The sequence below is a fragment of the Dendropsophus ebraccatus genome, chromosome 5, assembly GCF_027789765.1.
Source record: "Dendropsophus ebraccatus isolate aDenEbr1 chromosome 5, aDenEbr1.pat, whole genome shotgun sequence".
NCBI lineage: Eukaryota > Metazoa > Chordata > Amphibia > Anura > Hylidae > Dendropsophus > Dendropsophus ebraccatus.
Genome location: NC_091458.1, coordinates 129,775,796 through 129,797,577, shown reverse-complemented (window position 1 = coordinate 129,797,577; position 21,782 = coordinate 129,775,796). Strand labels below are relative to the sequence as shown.

Here is a 21,782-nt window from a genome sequence, read left to right as displayed (position 1 = left end):
GTTGTATAACTTTGTAATGTGTGTTATTCTGTGAATAATTTTTTACCGCCGCACTACCCCTTTAAGGCCCTATTCTACGGAACGATTATCGGCTGTATTCGGCCGATATCGGCCACTACGGACGATAATCGTCCCGTGGAATAAAGTGCAATGATCAGCCGACATCGTTCATGTCGGCTGATCGTTGCAGTCGCTTATTTTTTAACATGTGGAAAAACAAGCGACTGATACAGCAACGATCTGCTGCCGTCGCTCCGTTGAATAGGAGCGTCGGCAGCAGACGCTGCTATATCCTATGGGCTGCCCGGACGATCAGCGATCACCCGGGCAGCCCCCCCCCCCCCCCCGCAGCTCCCCGCCGACCCCTCCCGCACTCACCCGCTCGCTGCAGCCGCGTTGAATAGCGGCGGCAGCGAGCGGGGAACGAGGAGCAAACGAGCGCTGAGAGCTCCTCTAAACGACCCGTGGAATAGGCCCTTAGGCTATTATCGCCCGTATTTGGACGATTATCAGCCATTACGGCCAATAATAGCTTTGTGTAATAGAAGGCAACGATCAGCCGACGTGCACGATGTCGGCTGATCGTTGTCTTTTAATGTCTTTCAACATGATGAAAGACAAATGAGGAGCATAGCAGCGAACTGCTGCCGTCACTCCATGTAATAGGAGCAGCGGCAGCAGACCATCGCTATCTCCTATGGGCTGCCCCACAGCTCTCTGCGTATAGAAGCGTCGGCTCCCAGTCCAGCCCACCCCCAGTGGGAGAAAGCCCCCACTCCTTTGTAAAGCAGCTTCATTGATTCTAGTGGAGCCGCATAATAGAGGGGCGGGGCTTCCTCCCACTGGGGGTGACCCGGCCCGCCTGCAGTGCTTCAGCCCCGGACGGTGGCTGGGAATAGAACGTTGCCGTACATAGGAATCAGGCCGCAGTTAAAAAAAAAACGGACGTGTGAATGCAGACTAAGGCTATGTGCACACACTGTAAGAGCCCGGCCGTTCCGTGACCCCGCATCAAAACTTACCACAGCACACTATGGAGCGTGCGGGCCGGAGTTTTCTGCAGCTGTTATTCAATGAATAATGGCCGTAGATTCAGCCGGGATTCCCTCAGAAGGCAGCATCACGTGAGTTCCGTGGAAATTACATTGTGTGAACATAGCCTAAGGGTGCTTTCACATGTACCGGCAGCAGTCTTCACGCAGAATCATTATTTGGTGCCTATTGGAATGTATAGGGTATCTTTATAATGCTATCCAGGTTAGAGAGAGAAAGATATGCCATTATGGCAGCCTTGGATTCGCAGAAATAAATAGATCCAGTAGAACGGACACCGGGGGGGATTGTTATTAGGCTTGGTTCACACTGTTTTTTGCAGTCTGTTTTTTCATCCGGTCTTTGCAAAAATAACCCAATGTATTTGTGTGCCTCCGTTTTGATTCCCTTTTTCCATTGACTTCCATTATTGAAGTTGCAGTTGTACGTTATAGCTCAATGTCTCAAATTTATTGTATAGTTTTGCAACTTTATGAGGGAAAACAATATAATTTCAGTCTAAAAAAGTTCTTTCGGGTAGTTTATGACTGGCTGACTTTGTGTTTTTAGAACAGGCAGCAGTGATCCATACTGCATTGTGAAGATTGATGATGAGACCATTATCAGGTAAAAACACATTGTTTTCTCCTCTTCCATTTACAGCTCCGGCTTCTCTTGTATTAATACATGTATGAAATGAGGCTTCATATTTAACATTTGCCAAATGCCCCAGACAATGTTAATGGCCGCCATCCAATCCTAATATTTTGCTTGTGCTATAAAAGTATGTGGTTCATAGTTTAACAAGTGCTCCAACCTCCCCCGCTTGTGTCCATCTGGGATTAATAAAACAGAAACCGTTTATATGAGTTCCATTAAAAACAGAACAGGAAAGTTATATATAGATGTTATATAATCCCACAGCTCACAAATATAGAAAATAGACCTAAAAATGTCACATTGCTCCATATTGTATCGCCTATTAACAGCTTACTCACAGATGGTTTAATATGTGATATTCTGACAAGATCATTGATGTGTCATTAGTATGGGAAAGGGTTCTCTTTTCTTTTAAAGGATTATACAATGTGAAGGGAACATGTTACATCAGTGGTGGGGAACCTTTTCCATGTCGAGGGCCAGTCGGGCATTAATAAAATCATTCGAGGGCCGCATACCGTGTGCGGCAGTTAGTAGCGTGGGTTTGCAGCACCCAGGGCAAGGCAAAGTATTGTTCCCCTAGTTCCCCTGCTATTGTAGTTAACCCCCCCAGTGATGCCCCTTGTAGTCTAGTTAACCCCCAAGTCATGTCCCTGGTAGCCTAGTTAACCCCCCCCAGTGATGCCTCTGGTGGGCCTAGTTAACCCCCATCAGTCATGTCCCAGGTGGCCTAGTTAACCCCCATCAGTCATGTCCCTGGTAGCCTAGTTAACCCCCATCAGGCATGTCCCTGGTGGCCTAATTAACCCCCATCAGGCATGTCCCTGGTGGCCTAATTAACCCCCATCAGGCATGTCCCTGGTGGCCTAGTTAACCCCCATCAGTCATGTCCCTGGTGGCCTAATTAACCCCCATCAGGCATGTCCCTGGTGGCCTAGTTAACCCCCATCAGTCATGTCCCTGGTGGCCTAGTTAACCCCCATCAGGCATGTCCCTGGTGGCCTAGTTAACCCCCATCAGGCATGTCCCTGGTGGCCTAGTTAACCCCCATCAGGCATGTCCCTGGTGGCCTAGTTAACCCCCATCAGGCATGTCCCTGGTGGCCTAGTTAACCCCCATCAGGCATGTCCCTGGTGGCCTAGTTAACCCCCAAATAAAAAAAATAAACATCCCACTCACCTTACCTCCGTTCCCACGCTGCCCATGTCCTCTTCTGTCCCAGGCCCTCTGTGGCGGTCTTTCTCCTGCAGGCGGCGCGCGATGAAATGACGTCAGACACGCGCTGCTCTGCTGGTGAAGAAGCCGGCATAGACAGCATCCTCCTGTGTCCGGCAGCTGTCCCAGACACCGGAGGATGCTGTGTGCGCCGGCTCCTTCCTCCTCCAGAGCGGCGCGCATCACAGGGGAGCTGCGGGCCGCATCGGGAGGTCTCAGGGGCCGGATGCGGCCCGCGGGCCGGAGGTTCCCCACCCCTGTGTTACATGGTGGAGGGATACTATTACGTTAAAGGGGTTATCCAGCAAAAATCCTTTCTTTTAGATCAGCTGGTTTCAGAAAGTTATATAGATTTGTAATTTACTTCTATTTAACAATCTTCCAGTAATTATCAGCTGCTGTATGTCCTGCAGAAAGTGGTGTATTTTTTCCAGTCTGACACAGTGCTCTCTGCTGCCACCTCTGTCCGACAGGAACTGCTGCTCTGTACAGTTCCTGTCTCGTACAGAGGTGTCAGCAGAGAGCACTGTGTTAGAATGAAAAGAAAACAACATTTCCTGCAGGACATACAGCAGCTGATAAGTATTGGATGACAAGATTTTTAAGTAGAAGTAAATCTATATAACATTCTGAAACCAGTTGATTTGACAGAAAAAAAAAATAAAAAAAAAATTGCTGGACAACCCCTTTAATGTGCAGTTCTACAAACACAGATATAAGTTTCTTCTTGTAGTTCAGTAGGTGGAGGGCTTTTCTGCCATCATAGCCTAAACTAGAACTAAGGTTAGTCAGGAAACATAGATGCCTAGGGCACGGCTGTTACTGCTATTCAAGAAGACATCTGTGGGTCAAGAGCAACATGACAGTGAGCAGTGGCCAAGTGTTATTGTCCCCTCTTTTCAGGAGTTCTCAGCATTATTCTTAAGCTTATTTCTGGACATTTCATATTTTACCGTATAAAGGATTTCTTGGTGGTCTCTTTGCTTAAAAATGCTTGTTATTGTTGGTGGACAGTGCCATCTGGGTGGGGCTTCTTGGCCATCATGCCCCATTTCCCCACCTACATTGGCACAGTAGGTTCTGCCCCCTCTGTGACGTCATAACCACATAGGCCCCACCTCTCGGAATGGGCCAACCTGGATGCCTAAGCCCGGCCCCCTCTGTGACATCATCAGAAGTGGCCAGATCAGAAGGAGCTGAAGGAGGATTTCAGCAAGTTCACTGCATGTGGGCTAAACCCCACTTATGTTGTTCTTCTCATCCTTATTCATCCTCTTCTCATCCTCTTTTTGATCCAGACAGTTCTGATGATGTCATAAAGGGGGTAGGGCATAGACATCCAGGTCGGCCCATTCCGATGATGTCACTGAGGGGCGGGACCTACTGCACCAATGTAGGAAAATAAGGGCATCAGAACATTAAAAACCGGAGCATCAAACCACTACAGTACTACACTCTCCCCATGTAAGAAATACTTAAACCAGTCGGGACGTGTTTCCATTAGAGATGAGTGAACCTCTAGCACACTTGGGTTTGTGCAGTCCCGAACGCTGTGCTTTTGATTACCGTGGCTGATAAAGTTGGATGGAGCCCTGAGGCTACCTGGAAAACATGGATACAGCCTGTGGCTATGTTCACACACTGTATAATAACGCCCATTGTTATAAAAACGTCCGTCATTTCAACAGTGTGTAAACATAGCCATAGGCTGTATCAGTGTTTTCCAATTTTTTCAGCCACTGGTAATAATCAAATGAAGAGAGGGGCCCAAATATTCCCGAAATACCCAGGACTACAGTGTATAACATTCTCAATATACCCTTTTTGTTTTTTTCTTCTTAGGACAGCAACTGTTTGGAAAACTCTTTCACCATTTTGGGGAGAAGAGTACAAGGTTCACCTACCACCTAATTTCCATTCAGTTTCCTTCTATGTTATGGATGAAGATGCTCTGAGGTAATTTGTGCACTATGGAAAAAAAGTCTGAACATTGCTGTAATAAGACCATATGGCAAATCTCTGTTATGCAAACTTACAAGTACGTTCTTATTAGAAACCAAAGTATATCAACCCAACCTTTGTATTTTAGCTTCTTCCATAAATTTTAGGGTTGGTTCACACTGCGTTTTTGTATCAATACGTTTAATTTTAACGTACAAACAAATGTGGTCAACCACCATTTTTATGTACGATAAGGCTATGTTCACACACTGTAATGAACTCAGAAACCTACGGCTGTAGTGGTCAATGAACACGACTGTAGTTTTCCGAATCCATTGATTTCTGATGATATCAATAGATCAACGGCTGTTTTTGTGCGCATAATGCATTAACAATGGCCATGGTTCACTGCGGCTGTACAAAATAATAAACATGTCTATTTTCTATGTTGTTGTTCGTGAACAACAGCCGTAGATAATAGACTGTTCACACACAGTGTGGCTGTTCGGCCGGCCGTAGTGTGAATGAAAGTTAATGGTTAATTGATTTTCAATCACACCTATAAAGCCAGCAGACTTGTATGGGTTTAAAATATTGTTCCTACAGTCAATAACGCATTACCGGCCAGAGGCACACTTAATTGTTTGACACTCAAAACAATGGCCGTGTCAAAAAACGGCCGTTGTATTAGAACGAGTGAACATAGCCTAGAAAAAATCAGTTCTGACCCATACGTTAAACAGACAGCAAAAACACACTGTGAACCTAGCCTAAGGCTGGGTTCACACTACGTTTTTGCATTTGTGTGCATCCGTTTTTCCATTGACTTCCATTAAAAAAAAAAACGCTTCGAAAAACGGATCAAAACTGATGCATACCAATGCATCTGTTTTTTCATCTGTTTTTTTTTTTTTTTTTTTTTTAAACTCTTAATAAATAAGGTTGTAGTCACGAATTTCAAATAATAAGTCTTGAAATAAACAAAATTGTTTGGAAGCCGAAGGAACAACGTGTTACCATGCCATAGACTAGAGAGTATTACACATCTCATTCCAGTGGGAAATATTAATTGATTAGCAATCTAGAAACTCACAGAATGGAATGAGGTTCATTAGCGTCACAACAAGGATGAGAACGGCAAGTGAAGTGTTTTCCCAGAGGATGTCCTTCTATTCAAGGCAAATGATGCACTACAATACGTGATTCTGTAAATTAATGTAAACCTTTACATGAAGAAGCTGATAAACACACATTACTGGGTTCACACTACGTTTTTGCAATCCGTTTATTTTTTATTAGTATCCGATTTTGCGAAAAACTGATGTATTTGTGTGCATCCGTTTTGATTCATTTTTCCATCGACTTACATTATTTCAAAAAGAACGGATCAAAACGCATCAGTTTTCTTTTTGATGTACACAAAATAAGGTCAGCTACGTTTTTGTGTACGTTAAAAAAAAAGGATGCGTTTTGATCCCTTTTTTTTTTTATAATGGAAGCCAATGGAAAAACGGATCAAAATGGATGCACACAATTCCTGCCTCTTTTTGCAAAAACATTTGAAAAAAAATGGATTGCAAAAACGTAGTGTGAATCCAGTCTTATATATACAGCAATAGAGCAAATAAAAAACATGCTACAAAAAACGTAACTGCCGAAAGAGTATTGTCATGAGCAGCAGATGTGTCGGTAAATAGCTTTCCATTTTCATGCGTTGATTTTTTTGTTGTTCCATTGCTCAGCTAAGGAATACAAGTAGTAGTAACAGTAATAACGATAAATGGAATAGTGGAATAGTACCATATTACAATGTCTTATCTTAAAATAGGATATTGGTGCCGTGGTTATTACAGGAGTCATGATGGATCAATTATGCAACAGATGTTGGTGGACTCTGATGGATCCTATTGACTTCTAATGGGTCTATTCTGTTTCCATTATTTACTGGAAACATTAGCACAGCATGCCGCACTATTCTGGCTGCCATAAAGCAATGGAAACCTAACAATGAATTCAAGGGGGGCTAACATTAGAATAATATGGCTGCTTTCTCCCCAAAATTGCACCACCCCCCATGGGTTATGAGTGTTGTACTGTCTAGAAGAACACAACCAGAATCTTTTTCTTTCAAATCAACTGGTTTCACAAAGTTATATAGATTTGTAATTTACTTTTATTTCAAAATCTCAAGTCTTCCCATACTTATCAGCAGCTGTATGTCCTGCAGAAAATGTTGTTTTCTTTTCAGTCTGACACAGTGCTCTCTGATGCCACCTCTGTCCCAGATGGGAACTGCCCAGAGTAGGAAAAGTTTTCTTTTAGGATATGCTGCTGCTCTAGATAGTTCCTATCTCGGACAGAGGTGGCAGCAGTGAGCACTGTGTCAGACTGAAAAGAAGACAGCTTTTCCTGCAGGACATACAGCTGCTGATAAGTATGGGAGGACTTGAGATTTTTAAATAGAAGTAAATTACAAATCTGTATAACTTTCTAAAACTAGGTGAAAGATAAAGATTTTTGCTGGATAACCACTTTAAGATAATAGCTGCATAAGGACATTTAGGATGTATATTACTAGGTTGTGTTGTATTTTTCCATGGGTTTCAAAATACCTCATTGTCCCAGAGGAGATATAACTTTGCATACTATTATCCATTCATCTTTATTTCATTATCTTTTCTCCATCAAATATGGTAACATATGTAAATGATGCAATACAATAACTCTGCGGATATGGCAGAAAGCCACAGGGTCCGGAGTTCTAGTGTCGGTTTTCTTGAAGGTTACATGAAAATATAGCAGCGTGCTGATAACAAAAAGCGGAGTGTAATCCAGCTTCAATAACTGATCTGTTTCTTCTTATAGCCGTGATGATGTCATTGGGAAGGTCTGTTTAACCCGTAATATTCTGGCTGAATATCCCAAAGGTATGTCTGCTTTACATCTGTGTTTCTATAAGGACACATTTTATCTAGTACGTACTCAAACCTTTGAACTATTGGTTAAGGAAGGCAGTCTGAGAACCGAGTAGTGTCTTTTCCATTGGAAATAATGTAAATGTGTTTCATTGGCTCCAGCACCCACCAATAATTACTTATAGTATCATTTATTACATCGAAAAGTACCCAGTTTAATCACTACAGTACCGTACAGAGCATCATTATACTGTCTAGTACAGTTAAAGCCAATGAACTACTAGGTACATTGCTTTTTTGCTTTTTACATAAACAGACCGGGGATGGGATGCCGGTGCCACAGTCCTTTTTCACCGGCCTAGCATGAAGCACTGGAGACGGGCCCGCCGGCCCAAAGTGTGACAAAACCCCCCTCCCCTCTGTGACACGGCTCCATTAAAATCAATGGAGCCACATCACAGAGGGGAGGATAGATCGTCACTTTGGGGGCCAGCTGGCAGTCTCCCCCAGTAGTATAAAGCCCCCCTGTGCGCTCTCCCTCTCCCATATAGCCCCCCTGTGCGCTCTCCCCCTGTAGTATATAGCCCCCCTGTGCACTCTCCCCCAGTAGTACAGTAGTACATAGCCCCCCTGTGTGCTCTCCCGCTCTCATATAGCCCCCCTGTGCGCTCTCCCCCTGTAGTATATAGCTCCTTGTGCGCTCTCCCCCAGTAGTATATAGCCCCCTGTGCACTCTCCCCCAGTAGTATATAGCCCCCCTGTGCGCTCTCCCCTAGTAGTATATAGCCCCCCTGTGCACTCTCCCCCAGTAGTATATAGCCCCTCTGTGCGCTCTCCCCCAGTAGTATATAGCCCCCCTGTGCGCTCTCCCTCAGTAGTATATAACCCCTCTGTGCGCTTCCCCAGTAGTATATAGCCCCCCTGTGCGCTCTCCCCCAGTAGTATATAGCCCTCGTGTGCGCTCTCCCCCAGTAGTATATAGCCCCCCTGTGCTCTCCCCCAGTAGTATATAGCCTCCCTGTGCGCTCTCCCCCAGTAGTATATAGCCCTCCTGTGCGCTCTCCCCGGTAATATATAGTCCCCCTGTGCGCTCTCCCCCAGTAGTATATAGCCCCCCTGTGCACTCTCCCCCTGTGGTATATAGCCCCCCTGTGCGCTCTCCCCCTGTAGTATATAGCCCCCCTGTGCGCTCTCCCCCAGTAGTATATAGCCCCCCCTGTGTGCTCTTCCCCAGTAGTATATTGGCCCCCGGGGCACTCTGTCCCTCCCATCAAGCCCCCCTGTGCGCTCTCCTCGTCCCATTTAGCCCCCCTGTGCGCTCTCTTCCTCTCATACAGCATATAACATAAAAAAACACTTATACTCACCTGGGTCCGGCGTTTCCTCTTCTCTTCCCTCTTGTGGCCGCACTGCAGCGGTCACAAGAGGACACTCTCCCCTTGTCCTGGCATTGGCGCTCCAGTGGCATCACTCGAGTGCCGAAACCAGAGGCAGAGAGCGGCCTCTTGTGACCGCTGCGTCAACAAGAGTGACTGAAAGGGAGGGAGCCAATGGTTCCCTTTCTCTCAGTGCTGCTGCACGGTAACTATGAGCACTATGAGCTCATAGTTACTGTGTAGGGAGCAGCACAGCTCAGTATACAGGTATACTGAGCTGCAGCCAGGGTCCGGACAACTGGCCTCCGCGGTCGGGTTCGGACCAGTTGAGGACCCCTGCTTTACTGTATAGTGCCTACCCCCACCCCAGCAGTGTAAAGGATGGGATATGGTGGTGCACTGACTGTACTACTACTGTACTGTATATGCACTCCAGCAGTCTTATACAGTACTGTACAGGGTGGGAGATGGTGGTGCCCTGACTGTACTACTACTGTGCTGTATATGCACTCCAGCAGTCTTATACAGTACAGGATGGGAGATGGTGGTGCACTGACTGTACTACTACTGTACTGTATATGCACTCCAGCAGTCTTATACAGTACAGGATGGGAGATGGTGGTGCACTGACTGTACTACTACTGTACTGTATATGCACTCCAGCAGTCTTATACAGTACAGGATGGGAGATGGTGGTGCACTGACTGTACTACTACTGTACTGTATATGCACTCCAGCAGTCTTATACAGTATTGTACTATATGTGAGGCCTCACCAGTACTTAACTCACCACTTACAACCCACAATTGAGGCTCACAAAAACGTTCAAATACCGAGCAAAGTTCTGAACGTTAATTCCGGGTAAATTTCGGTCGAATAACAAACAGTCCAAGTTCGGAAGCATTCGAACACTGAGGTATTACTGTATTTTATTGCTCTGTTTCTATTGTGTTCTATTTTAATTAAATTAAAATCTCAGTGGGTGAGAATATAAGAAAGAGAAAGACTCCAAGGTGTCTCAGAAGCTTATATGTTTCTGTATAAGCTATTGTTTCCTGTGGGTTTACTGTTATTTGTATATGCGCTGTTCAGTATTCTGTAACTGAGGGGATGCACATGACTGTAGATCTAGTGCATCAATAGAGAACATGAAGATCCTTACAGTTAATAAATAACTAAATGGAGGTGGGAGGGGGGGGCACGTATTGGTTGAAGCGTGGAATCATCACATATATTTATATATAACTTCTATAGTCTTAATTTCTAATTTGAGTTCGAATTTCGTTCTTGTTTTTATTGGTTGCTTTTCTGTAGAATAAGCCGGAAACACTTGTTTCAGATAGGAAGTGGATCTCCGCATGACATTTGTTTCATTTCTACTGGTAGCAAGCTATGGCTCAGACAGAAGCGGGACGTTGCTGAGAGACAGTACACATTTGATGGAGGTGTAAAGTGGTTGACGGCAAGAAGGAATGAAAGGTTAATGGGGTGGGGGTGTATGTCAGTCAGGGGAGACAATGCGGTATCCTGTGTGTTTCAGTTTATGACCATATAGCAGCAAGGAGATTTTAGTTTTAATCTGTGTTTGTTTCTGTAAGCTCCATCAATTGAACGGTGTAATGAAAGTTAATGGCTGTAAAGCACTTTATAACTGTATTGTTAGTTCATAGAAAACATATAAAAGGAAAACAAACAAGGTGGCTGTGTGGGAGGACTGGAAAAGGCAGAGAGGACTATAGAATTAATATTAGAGTACGATTAAATTAAATTGGTTTCACTGATGATAAGAACGTGCTGATAAAATCGGAGTCTAAAGGCCTTATTACATCAAGTGATTATCAGCCATATTTGGCCGATTTTTGGCAGTTGCTGTCGATAGACGCATGGTGTAATAGCTAGTGTTAAAAGGCAACGATCAGCGGACATGCACGATGTTGGCTGATCCATCTCTTTCATCATGTTGAAAAAAATCTTCAATGATAACGGCGGTCTGCTGGCCGTCGCTACGTGTTATAGGAGCGGCAGCAACAGACCGCCGCTATCTCCTATCTTATCTAAAGATTGTCCTTTCCCCCGCGCATTAGCGTATTAGCGTAATTCAAAATAAATCAAATCTACTTTCCAAACCTTTCCTGTCCCTATAAATTCTGTTTTTACTAATATGTGGGCTATTTATAAAGAATCTGTCAGGTCCCTGTCTCACACATTGGCCCTTTAGACAGGTGAGAAGAACAGCGGTCTGATGCTCCTATCTGTTATGTGATACTGATAGAGCTAAAAAAAAAAAAAAAAAAACTTTGAAAGGCGACTTCTGTCATCCAGTCACTGGGGGAGTAGATGCAGCGAATCCAGTTACGTTTGCCATGTCCTCCCCCCAACCTGCCCAGGCTTCATTGACGGACTGAGACTGGGGCCTGTGTGTGAGGATCAGGTACTTGACAGATTTTGGGTACAGTTTCTCTTTAAATCAACCTTCGCTTTTGAAGGCTGTCCAGGCATGATGGGAGTTGCAATAGCTGGAGAGCTAAAGGTTCCCCATCCCTGCTTTAAAGGGGTACTACGGGCTGGGGTCATTTTTATTGTACGGTCAGGGAGGGGGTGAATATAGAAGCCATTGGTCACTTATCTCCCCAGTTCCAGCACTGGGTCGTAGTGGAGTCCCACCTTGGCTGCTGAATGGCTGAGCTGCCTTGAGACGTCACATCTCAAGCCGCAGCTCAGACCAGGAAGCGGCAGCCGGACGGGAGAACGGGCCGGCGCAATTCAGGGCCCGGCACTGTAACCGGGGAGGTAAGTGACCGGTGCCTTCTATATCCACCTTCCTCCCCGGCCATACAATAAAAGTTATCCCTCTTTAAAGCTTAGTCTATCCAACCTAGTCGTATTGTGCTACCCTACAGTAGCCTAGAAATAGAAGTACTTTGAAACCATAGACGCAAAGCAATGCCCATTTGTTTTTTTGTGTTAACATTTCACATAGCAAATAATACATTGTTGCTAGTAAAATAACAATCCACCTAGATTACATTGTCACCCTAGTTGTGAATGCATTTTTGCCAGGCAGCCATACAACAAATAACAAGAATTCTTGGCAATGATCCCAAATGGAAAATAATTCCTGGCACTGGACTATTATGCTGTAAATTCTTAGCAGATCTTTACAGTCGCTCTGGTTGACTTTAGATATCTATTGTGCCTACAGCGACTATGGATAAATGAGAATTGCTGTCTGGCTGTAGCTTTCTTTCCTTCCCTCAAAAATTACCCCAAAATGCATGAACAATAAGCTAAGCCCAATGTATCTGTATGGGAATGAGAGGAATTGCAGTTAGAGCCTGCGGGAAGGGCTTGAAACGCATAGACGCCATGAGGAGCTAACATTTGGATGTGTGTTTTAACTACATGTTTTAAATAGACTGAATAAAAATTTTGGAGTTTTAAAAAAGTAGCATACTGGATTATCGTACATTCTCTGCATTCTGAAATTCTAACCAAGAGCCTCATTATTTTTGTGGGAATTTTTTTGGCAGTTGCGGGGCTGCTTTTAACTATTTTCATGTCTGTACTGGGTTTGTATCTTGCCATTGCGGTGAGCTGTTGCATTTTTCTGTGTTTTTGTGTGTTTGAAGTTCTAATATATCATAGAACTTCTGCCATATACCATAGAAACCATGCAATAAGGTATAAAAATAGATTTACCCTAAATTTACCAACACATGTTTATTTCTTATGGTCCATTTACACAGAAAGATTATCTGACAGATTATCTGCCAAAGATTTGAAGCCAAAGCCAGGAATGTATTTGAAAAGAGGAGAAATCTCAGGTTTTCCTTTATAATCTGTTCCCTGTTTATAGTCTGTTTCTGGCTTTGGCTTCAAATCTTTGGCAGATAATCTGTCAGATAATCTTTCTGTGTAAATGGACTCTTAGACAGTTTCGTAGACCTCTTTAATTCTGCATTCTGCACTGATTCCTTTCTTCATATGTCTTTATATGGGTCAGAGTGCCATAAGCAGATCTCCTACTTTTGGTTTTCAAAATACAGCTAGTGTTTTTTCTTTTCACATTATATCTGCATTTTCTCACTGTCCAGTGGAGTGAATAATAGACGTACATTAGTTTTGGTGGCAGATTTCAGATTAACAAAGAACTACAAGAAGAGCACTTTAGCGCTATTTACCATCTGGCATACTCACGGCAGCTCAGTTTCTCTATCACATGATGCCTATAATGCTCTGCGTAAAAAAAAAAAAAAATCCTTCGAGAAATAAAGTCCAAATTAGTAATTACTGAAGATAAATTAAATGGAATAATTTTTAACCTTGGACCCAAAATTATCGCCTACATGTTTAAAATAAGGATTCTGGTTTATGTTGGTGTTAGAAACAAAATTGTCAAAAATATTGTGTCAAGTTTCAGTGAGTCAGAAATCTCAGGACACCCCTTTATTTCAGAAACATAAGTAAAAATAACATCTCTGAATACCCCAGAAAGTAATGGGTAAGTTGACTTACGTGTTTGGCTATGTCCGGATCAAGGGCACGTTTTTCTTATGGGAAGGTGGTCATGTAGCATACTAAAGAAGGCCAGAATCGATTACCACAATTGGATTTTCAATATTTCTTGTGGTTCAGAAGTTATCACCACAGAAAGTTGCTTTGTGTTCAGCTATAGCTCTGTTTTCAGCACCATGGACAACACAATGAACATGTCAAATGACTGTGCGTCACGGGGAACGTTCCTGGTTGTTGTGGTTGCAACTTTCTTTGTTGAACAACAAGACATAATGCAAATCTGATCGATTGCAAATGGTTTCTGAGACAAATTCTGGTCGCCTTTGATATGCTACATGACCACCTTCCCATTGGATAAACTTGATACAATATGCCAGCTTTCAAGACGATGGCCATGTTCCAGACATTGCCTCAAAGGCCCCCTCATCCATAACCTTTTCTTAGCTGAAATAAATGGGTGACCTAAGACTTTTGACACCTAACCCTTTAGAAGTCTAAATTACGGTGTATTTCCACAATCACATTTATGGCACATTGTCCCCCACTTATAAAATAAATGATAGACAAATGCAGTCAGTTAACAATTTACTTTCACCTGGTTGGCAAAAGATCTGTCGAGCAGTAGTCTTAGGTCAGCCTGAGCATGCGCAGTTAAGACCTGCTATTCTTCTGTAGCAGGTATGTCCCTTTTTCCTGTGCAGTGAGAAGGTGCACTTTCACTGTCTTCACTGTGCATGCATCATGTATTCTAGCTGTTTTCCCTATGTAGTTTTTTTATTCTGGTGCAGAAAAGCAAGCACATAAGAATAGCATACTAAACCATTGGAAAACCCACATAGGCATGTTCAAAAGCGCAGGGATCCTGGAGAAGACACAAGGGAATTTTAGAGTCACATGGTCAGCGCTGCAGGACCATCTACTTCATAATGTGCACTGAAGATGATGAATGGCTGAACTTGTGATAGAAAAACTAGTTTTTATGGCACTGCTGGGTATATTTACTGATGTTAGTAGGGTACAGGACAGTCTTTTGAAATGTGTTAAGCCTTAAAGGGGTGGTGTCACGAAACAAAAAAAGGTAAAATCAAATGTGTACCACATACACATATGTAAAGGACAACAAATGTGCAGTTTTTCACTGTACAATATTACTTTCTGATCTCTTCCTGGTTTCCTCTGTGTAAATCCCCCTTGCTGCATGTGAAGTGAAAACCAACTACTAATGGGACAGATCATGTGACTGGGATTGAACTGAGCTGGTCCCAAGAAAGTTGATGCCTAGTAGGTTATAAAACTAAGCAGCACATGTGGGGATTATTGGGTCTATATCTCTCAAACAAATACGTTTTAATAAACGTGTGTAATTTGGCATATGTTTCATTTAACATTCTTATGACTTTCTTATGACACCACCCCTTTAACTTCCATGGAACCCCCGCTGCTACTATACTCCCTGAGCAAGTCCTGCTGCACAACTTTTCTTGTGTTTGGGGTCAACGTGTGGTATTGCCTGTTTAGCCAATCAGTGGCCATAGTGGTGTCCTGTCTAAGCAGCTGGTTGGCTGAGCAGGTAGTTCACGCACCAAACCAAAATAAAGGAAGCCCTGTGCAACATGATCAGCTCTGGAAAAACGGTGATGGCAGGGGAATGAGGAAGGTAAGTATACATCTTTTTTATAACTAAACACGAAAAGAAAATGACAACTCTGAGTACCCCTTTAGTTATTTGTAGGTAATGCACAATAGTTCTATATTATCAGTGTCTGGTGTAAGCTGTTTAATAGCCCACCACTTTTTGTATATTCACAAAAATTACCTTACGATTTGCAAAAATATCATATAAAGGTTCTTATTCATGCCATAACATTTTTCCTTAGGATTTAACGGGTGGCTGAATCTAACTGAAATTGATCCTGATGAAGAGGTTCAAGGGGAAATCCACCTTAAGATTGAAATATTTGGCAGTGATTTGTCAAGAAAACTGCGTTGTACAGTGTTAGAGGCAAGGTACGGTGATGGGATAGATATTTTTCATGTTTTCTGATTTTCATTGTCATTGTATATGTTGTATTGCTTAAAACTTCTAAAGTGAGCGTATTCTGTTTTGGTGATTCTAGGATTTAAGTATGATTTAGTGATTAATCTGTTCAGGACGGGCCAAAATTTTTTTTAAAGTGTCCCTGTTGTTATAACTTAGAAAATCTAAATCAACAGTAGATGTGATATAAAGCAAGTTTACAATTTACATTCATTATTTGTTTTTTGTTATCATGCTGTAAAACAAAGCTATACTTACTTGTATCCGGGTCCAGTCTCCTGAAAGCAGATTTTCAGTCTTGTTCTGGTTGAAAAAATAGACTAAACATGAAGTCCTGGACTTAACAGAGTGTCACAGCTTAATGTGTCCATCAATCACATGACTGCCTTCTCTGTGAGTGCTCATATAACCTGGGAAACACAGGACTTCCTGTGTTTAGTCTCTTTGAGAAAAAGAGTCTTAACATAGGAAGTACCATGTTTTCAATAATAACTAAAGAAAAAAATAATGAATATAAATGGCAAACTTGTTTTATATCACATGTACTGTTGGTTTGGATCACTGCTTCCCAACCTTTCCCACCTCGGGGCACCCCTTGGAAACTCCTGTACCTATGTATGTAACCTTAAGGGCTAAATACAGTGGACTGGCAGAGCAAGCAGCCATTGGTTCTCTGTTCTGCCAGTAACTCTTGTGGCTAAAGGTGGGATTCTGTAGGATTTTATTTTTGGCCACATCACTGATTTTTGCTATGGGACCCCATGAATCCTAGCTACTCCCCTTTGTAACGCTGTGACCATCACTGCATCAGCAATTGCACCTACAAGAGGAGTGACTCTGCAGTGCTATTACCTCCTGAAATAGCTTTTTACGTGGGGTAATTATTGGCCACATGGGCCCCATGCTGATGAATGAGTGTGTGTATATACAGTGGATGTGCGGCTGACAGTGATGTAGGTGAAGGGCCACACGAACAATTCAAGGACCAAGGACCTTTAATAATAAAATGATTCAAGGGATAACGCTTTTTTTAAAATTATCATTCAGTGGGTATAGCCTAAACAAAATGCTGCTGCAAAGTATAATATATATTCAATAATTCACAAAATATTAATAACAGAGTGACATAAAACCTCTAAAAAGGAACGTATTAGCATGCTGCGGGTTATTACAGCCGCTGGCTGCTCTGCCGAAGAGGATGCACGCGCTATTTATTATCTCAATACATTTTATGAGCGCTGAAGAAACAAAGTAATTTGCTGTGAAATGAATTGATGCTAACATTTTAGCCCAACTACATAAAAATTCAGTAAACAGCACTTACAGGGGGTGAGTCATGTAACATCCAGCAAATTGCCATGTTGTTAAGGCGAAGCTCTCATTGCATTCATAAAGAGCTGGCAGCCATGTTGTATGTATAGAATATTGCCCCGGATTCTCTATACAGATCTTTATACTTCTTACTAAATATGATTGGTGTGTAGGATCCTTCAGTAAAATCGGACACAGTGGATGTGTGGGGTTTTTCTCTTGTGACCTATAAAATAGGATTAAATCATTTTGTGAAGCCTCCTCAGTGGAGCATTTAATTCATGAGGCCATTATAGCGTAGAGGTCACCTTAGAGGAAATATCAGGGAAAACAATGGAGACCAGTCAAATCAGACCTTTAATGCCGTCTAATACTCAAGTGAATTACATGGATGCTTATTTTCTTAAAAGCCGTCACGTGTTACTGTTCTGTAATTTCCACAATGCTTTAACTATTTAGCTGCGTGAGTGGAAAACAGTTTTCCTTATTATTGTTACGTAAAAAGATCTACGAGCAAGCCTGCCTGATAAACTTAGGGTCGGCAATAATCGTTTTTCAAGCTGCAACTAAAAACAAAAAAATATAAAACCCCACATATGTCTAGAATTACTTGACTACTTGAATTACTTGATCATATTTAGTCGCAGATTGACTCTTTTGAAAACACCATGGCGGACATTTATCAAGCATGCATCCCTGTCATACACCATGAAGAAGGGTCAGTTTCGCGGCAAGGTGGGGAGGAGGCGTGGCCTGTGAGCAGGTGTATAGGCCCTATTACACGGGACGATTATCGTGCGAAAAATCGCTATATCGTTCTAATTTAAACGATAATCTTTCTTGTGTATTTGTAGGCAACGATCGAAAAATTGTTCATATGTCGTTGATTGTCGATTTAGATCTGAACCTAAAATTATAGCTAATCGTTTGCTGTAATTCCACATTCATTCGCTCAAGTTCCGCATTTTTTTACTAATCGTTCAGTCTAATAGGACATTGCCCATTGTTTTCCTGAGATCAGAAGGAATAAACGATCATAGTAACGATCGCAATAACGATCGTATCTAACGGCCATCGTTCTGTGTAATATGGTGAACGATTTCAGGTTAACGATAAACAATCTAGTTTGCGATCGTTTATCGTTAGTCATTAATCGTTAAAAAACGCTCTGTGTAATAGGACCCTTAATCATGATACAAATTTTAGATTTAACCAAACAAAAAGAAAGGCCTGTCATATATACTCAATGGCACACTGAACAAATAAAAAAAATGTATCTATTTCACATAAATCAAAGTAACAAACATCACACTGAGACATAAACAGTTAAAAACATCTAATGTGGTCATTAATTGCACTGACTCGACCAGCGGTACTGCAGGTTTTTGACTTTTCTGACACCCAGATACTGGAGAACAGTGCTCTATGGCCTAACCCCACCTTCACGCACCTATTGGCGATACCAGACCTGACCAATACCACCATATCCCCCACCCCCCGGGAAAAGACACCAGATTTACTGGCAAGTCTGAACGGGAGAAGGGAAACTAAAAAAATAAAAACAAAAAAATTTGTTTTTTCTGTCCCCCTGCTCCCTGGTGCTGCCCCCCTGCAAGGTGCTGCCCTAGGCACCGGACCACGGGTGCCTAGTGGTAAATACGGCCCTGACAAGAGCAATAACAGTGTTTATATACCATATATTACAAGGTGAGAATCAATTGATACAATGGATTTCTGCAAACTATCATTCAGACAAACAGTATTCTGGACTAGCAGCATGCTTGCTGTAAATAAATTACTAATTTTTAATTTGTCTTGCAGAGATTTAGCAAGAAAAGATCGGAATGGAGCTTCAGACCCCTTTGTCAGAGTGCAGTACAATGGCAAAGTACAAGACAGCACAGTACGTTTATAATATTACATAAATTGTGTTCATATCTACTCATTTGGCTAACTTACTGAACCACATAAGTATTGTATACAGCTAACCCGTTCCTGAGTGCTCCACATAAATTTACTAAAAGGTAAATCAAGGCTTCCCTCTCTCAGTACACATATTGTTCAGGACAGCTGCCCCTTGTGTAAATACCAGTGTTTGTCCACTGTGCTGTAGTTTAATCTCCTCTCCCTTTTCCTTTAACTTGCCATCAGCACCAGTGGTAGTTCACTGCTTGGTGTAACCAATTCCTTGTTGTGATGCATTTTCTTTCATTTTTACTTTCTTAATACCATCACTTACCATAATATGTTTACACAACGTATATTTTTGTAAATCCACAGCCGTGATTATTACGAAAATATACGTTACCTTGCTGTGTATGGGATCCCGGCCAGAGAGTATACACATAGTATACGCTCCGGCCGGAATCCCTAGTGGCGCCGCAAGCAACCGACATGTCAGTTTTCTGCGGCTGCTATTCATTGAATACCTGCATCAGAAAACCCTGTCAGTGCACACTGTGGAGCCAGCGGCTATGGCCGCTCGCTCCATAGCGTGCAGTGAAGAGTTCTGATGCAAGCGTGCACACATGCGCCCGCATCAGATCTCTGCAGCTGCAAAGATCATCTGACCGGTACTGCAGTACCAGCCGGGATGATCTTTTCAGGGACCGGCAGTTCCTTGACTCATACGTCTCATACGTTGTGTGAACATAGCCTTACCATGTGTGATGGCATAGCAAAGAGGGGTATGTGCTGTACTGTGACTGGCCTGAGAAATCAGAGAAAGGCATGAGTGATAGCTGTCTGATCACTGGGGATCCAACCTTCTTGGCAAACAATCCAAAGTTCTCACACAATAGGAAGCATTAGAATGGAATGACAGGTCATACATGCATGCTGGTGCTTGATTTATTCTGTACAGGAACTGCTTTAGATAACCGAATACAGCATTTAGCTATTTCTACAGCCCCTTTAGAGAGTTAATAGAGCAACGGCGTGCACGACCCGTTACTCTATTCAAACTGAAGACTCGGGTCCCTAATCTATAGGTTACATGGTGCCCCAGCCCTCAGATCCTGTGGATAGGGGATAACTTTGCCAGTTAGCAAAACACCCTGAGCGTATGTTCACACACATTAGAGTTTCATTGTGGTAATGCAGTGAGGGATGGCTGCAGTGAAGTGATGCAGTAAGGCAATGAAGTAATGCAGCACTGCAATGAAATTATTAAATACTGTATTTAAATGTTGCCGTAACGCAATAAAACTGCAATGTGAATGTGTGAACACAGCCTTAGTAATCGATTGTCAGGAAGTCTGTGTGGACAAGTTTATTTGGATTTGTTTTTTTCACCACGACCACACAACATAAATTTTTTGGGCTGTTTCATGGTCGTTTTTTTGTGCGCCAAAATTATTTCAAAACAACAGCCAATATTTTGGTGCGAAATGACAGCCATCCAGAAAAAACTGCAGTCAAACGGCCATTGGTTGTGTTCGTGGCCTAAATGGGATTCATTGGGTGACACACAGTTTAGTTGTTTGTGAAACTGGCTGAAAAAGTTGTTTTTCTTCATATTTCTTCCTATATTATTTATTTGTGGAGTTAAGATTAATATTTTAAATGTTTTTGTCAATGAATTGACGTGTGAGAGTAAAGAGAAGACCCAACATAAAAAAGAAACCTAAACATAGAGACCATTATCGATCCATACAATACAGTCACAACTACATACACATTATTATTTGTAATGAAGCACAATATAATATTAATAAAAGAAGACGCTAAATAATGATAAACTCCCCAAAGACTGGTTATCCCGAGAATGAATCATCACAAAGTGTATAGAAGAAACTTATCACATCAGTAATGATTCACTAAGAATGTGTACAGCTTTATTATTATTATTATTACATGTAGTTATTATTTCTCTCTCCAGACTTGTATCTTTTCCATGGCCTGTATTCCCATTATTCTAAATCTAATCTTCATAGGTTGTGAAGAAGTCGTGCTATCCCCGATGGAACGAAGTGTTTGAGTTTGATTTGGATGAATCTTTTAATGAAAAGTTAACAATAGAGGTTTGGGACTGGGACCTTGTCAGTAAAAATGATTTTCTGGGAAAGGTAAGAGGCACAAAGTGCATTATGGACTAAATAATAAATCTGTCTATTTGCTCGTGAGTGTCTCTCTTCTGCACTTTACTTGTTAGAGACGCACTTTCTGCTCCCCAGCTGCTCTTCTTACAGTAACTTAGCAGGAGAAGTTACAACTGTTGTGACTCCTTATGGAGAGTATGGGGAATTCTTTGTAGTCACTAAGTCACTCAGCCAGTAAACAAACATAAACTTGTTGTTGCTTGTTGAACTGGTGCATGCTGGATCGGGGGAGAGACTAGTGCACCTTCCAATGCACTAGAATTTAAAAAAATCTCCCCCATTGTCTTTGAAAGTCGATGTGCTGTAAATGCTTCCACCATGGGCAGCATGAAATCCCATCAGGTTTTCTTGTTAAAGGAAAAGTCCGGCGTTTTTTTTTATTTTAAAAATCCAGCAGGGGGGAACATCATAAGGAACAACTACTTAAAGGGGTTATCCAGCGCTACAAAAACATGGCCACTTTTCCCCCTACTGTTGTCTCCAGTTCAGGTGCGGTTTGCAATTAAGCTCCATTTACTTCAGTGGAACTGAGTTTGAAAACCCCACCCAAACTGGAGACAACAGTAGGGAAAGTGGCCATGTTTTTGTAGTGCTGGATAACCCCTTTAACTCTCCATGTGTCCGCGAATCGCTGTGCCAGAACATCCAGGAGCCCCCCAAAAGGCATTTTCCCCATATT

At 42.4% G+C, this 21,782-nt stretch overlaps 1 protein-coding gene across 1 annotated transcript in view; it reads left to right on the top strand.

The window, feature by feature from the left end:
• Positions 1 to 21,782, top strand: part of LOC138793021 (ras GTPase-activating protein 4-like) — a 92,461-nt gene that overhangs the window by 32,588 nt on the left and 38,091 nt on the right. Inside the window, exons 2-7 of the mRNA XM_069971250.1 lie at positions 1,603 to 1,659; positions 4,750 to 4,863; positions 7,714 to 7,775; positions 15,532 to 15,661; positions 18,825 to 18,906; positions 20,939 to 21,070. Coding sequence (XP_069827351.1) covers positions 1,603 to 1,659; positions 4,750 to 4,863; positions 7,714 to 7,775; positions 15,532 to 15,661; positions 18,825 to 18,906; positions 20,939 to 21,070 — 577 coding nt within the window. The remainder of the gene's footprint in view (positions 1 to 1,602; positions 1,660 to 4,749; positions 4,864 to 7,713; positions 7,776 to 15,531; positions 15,662 to 18,824; positions 18,907 to 20,938; positions 21,071 to 21,782) is intronic.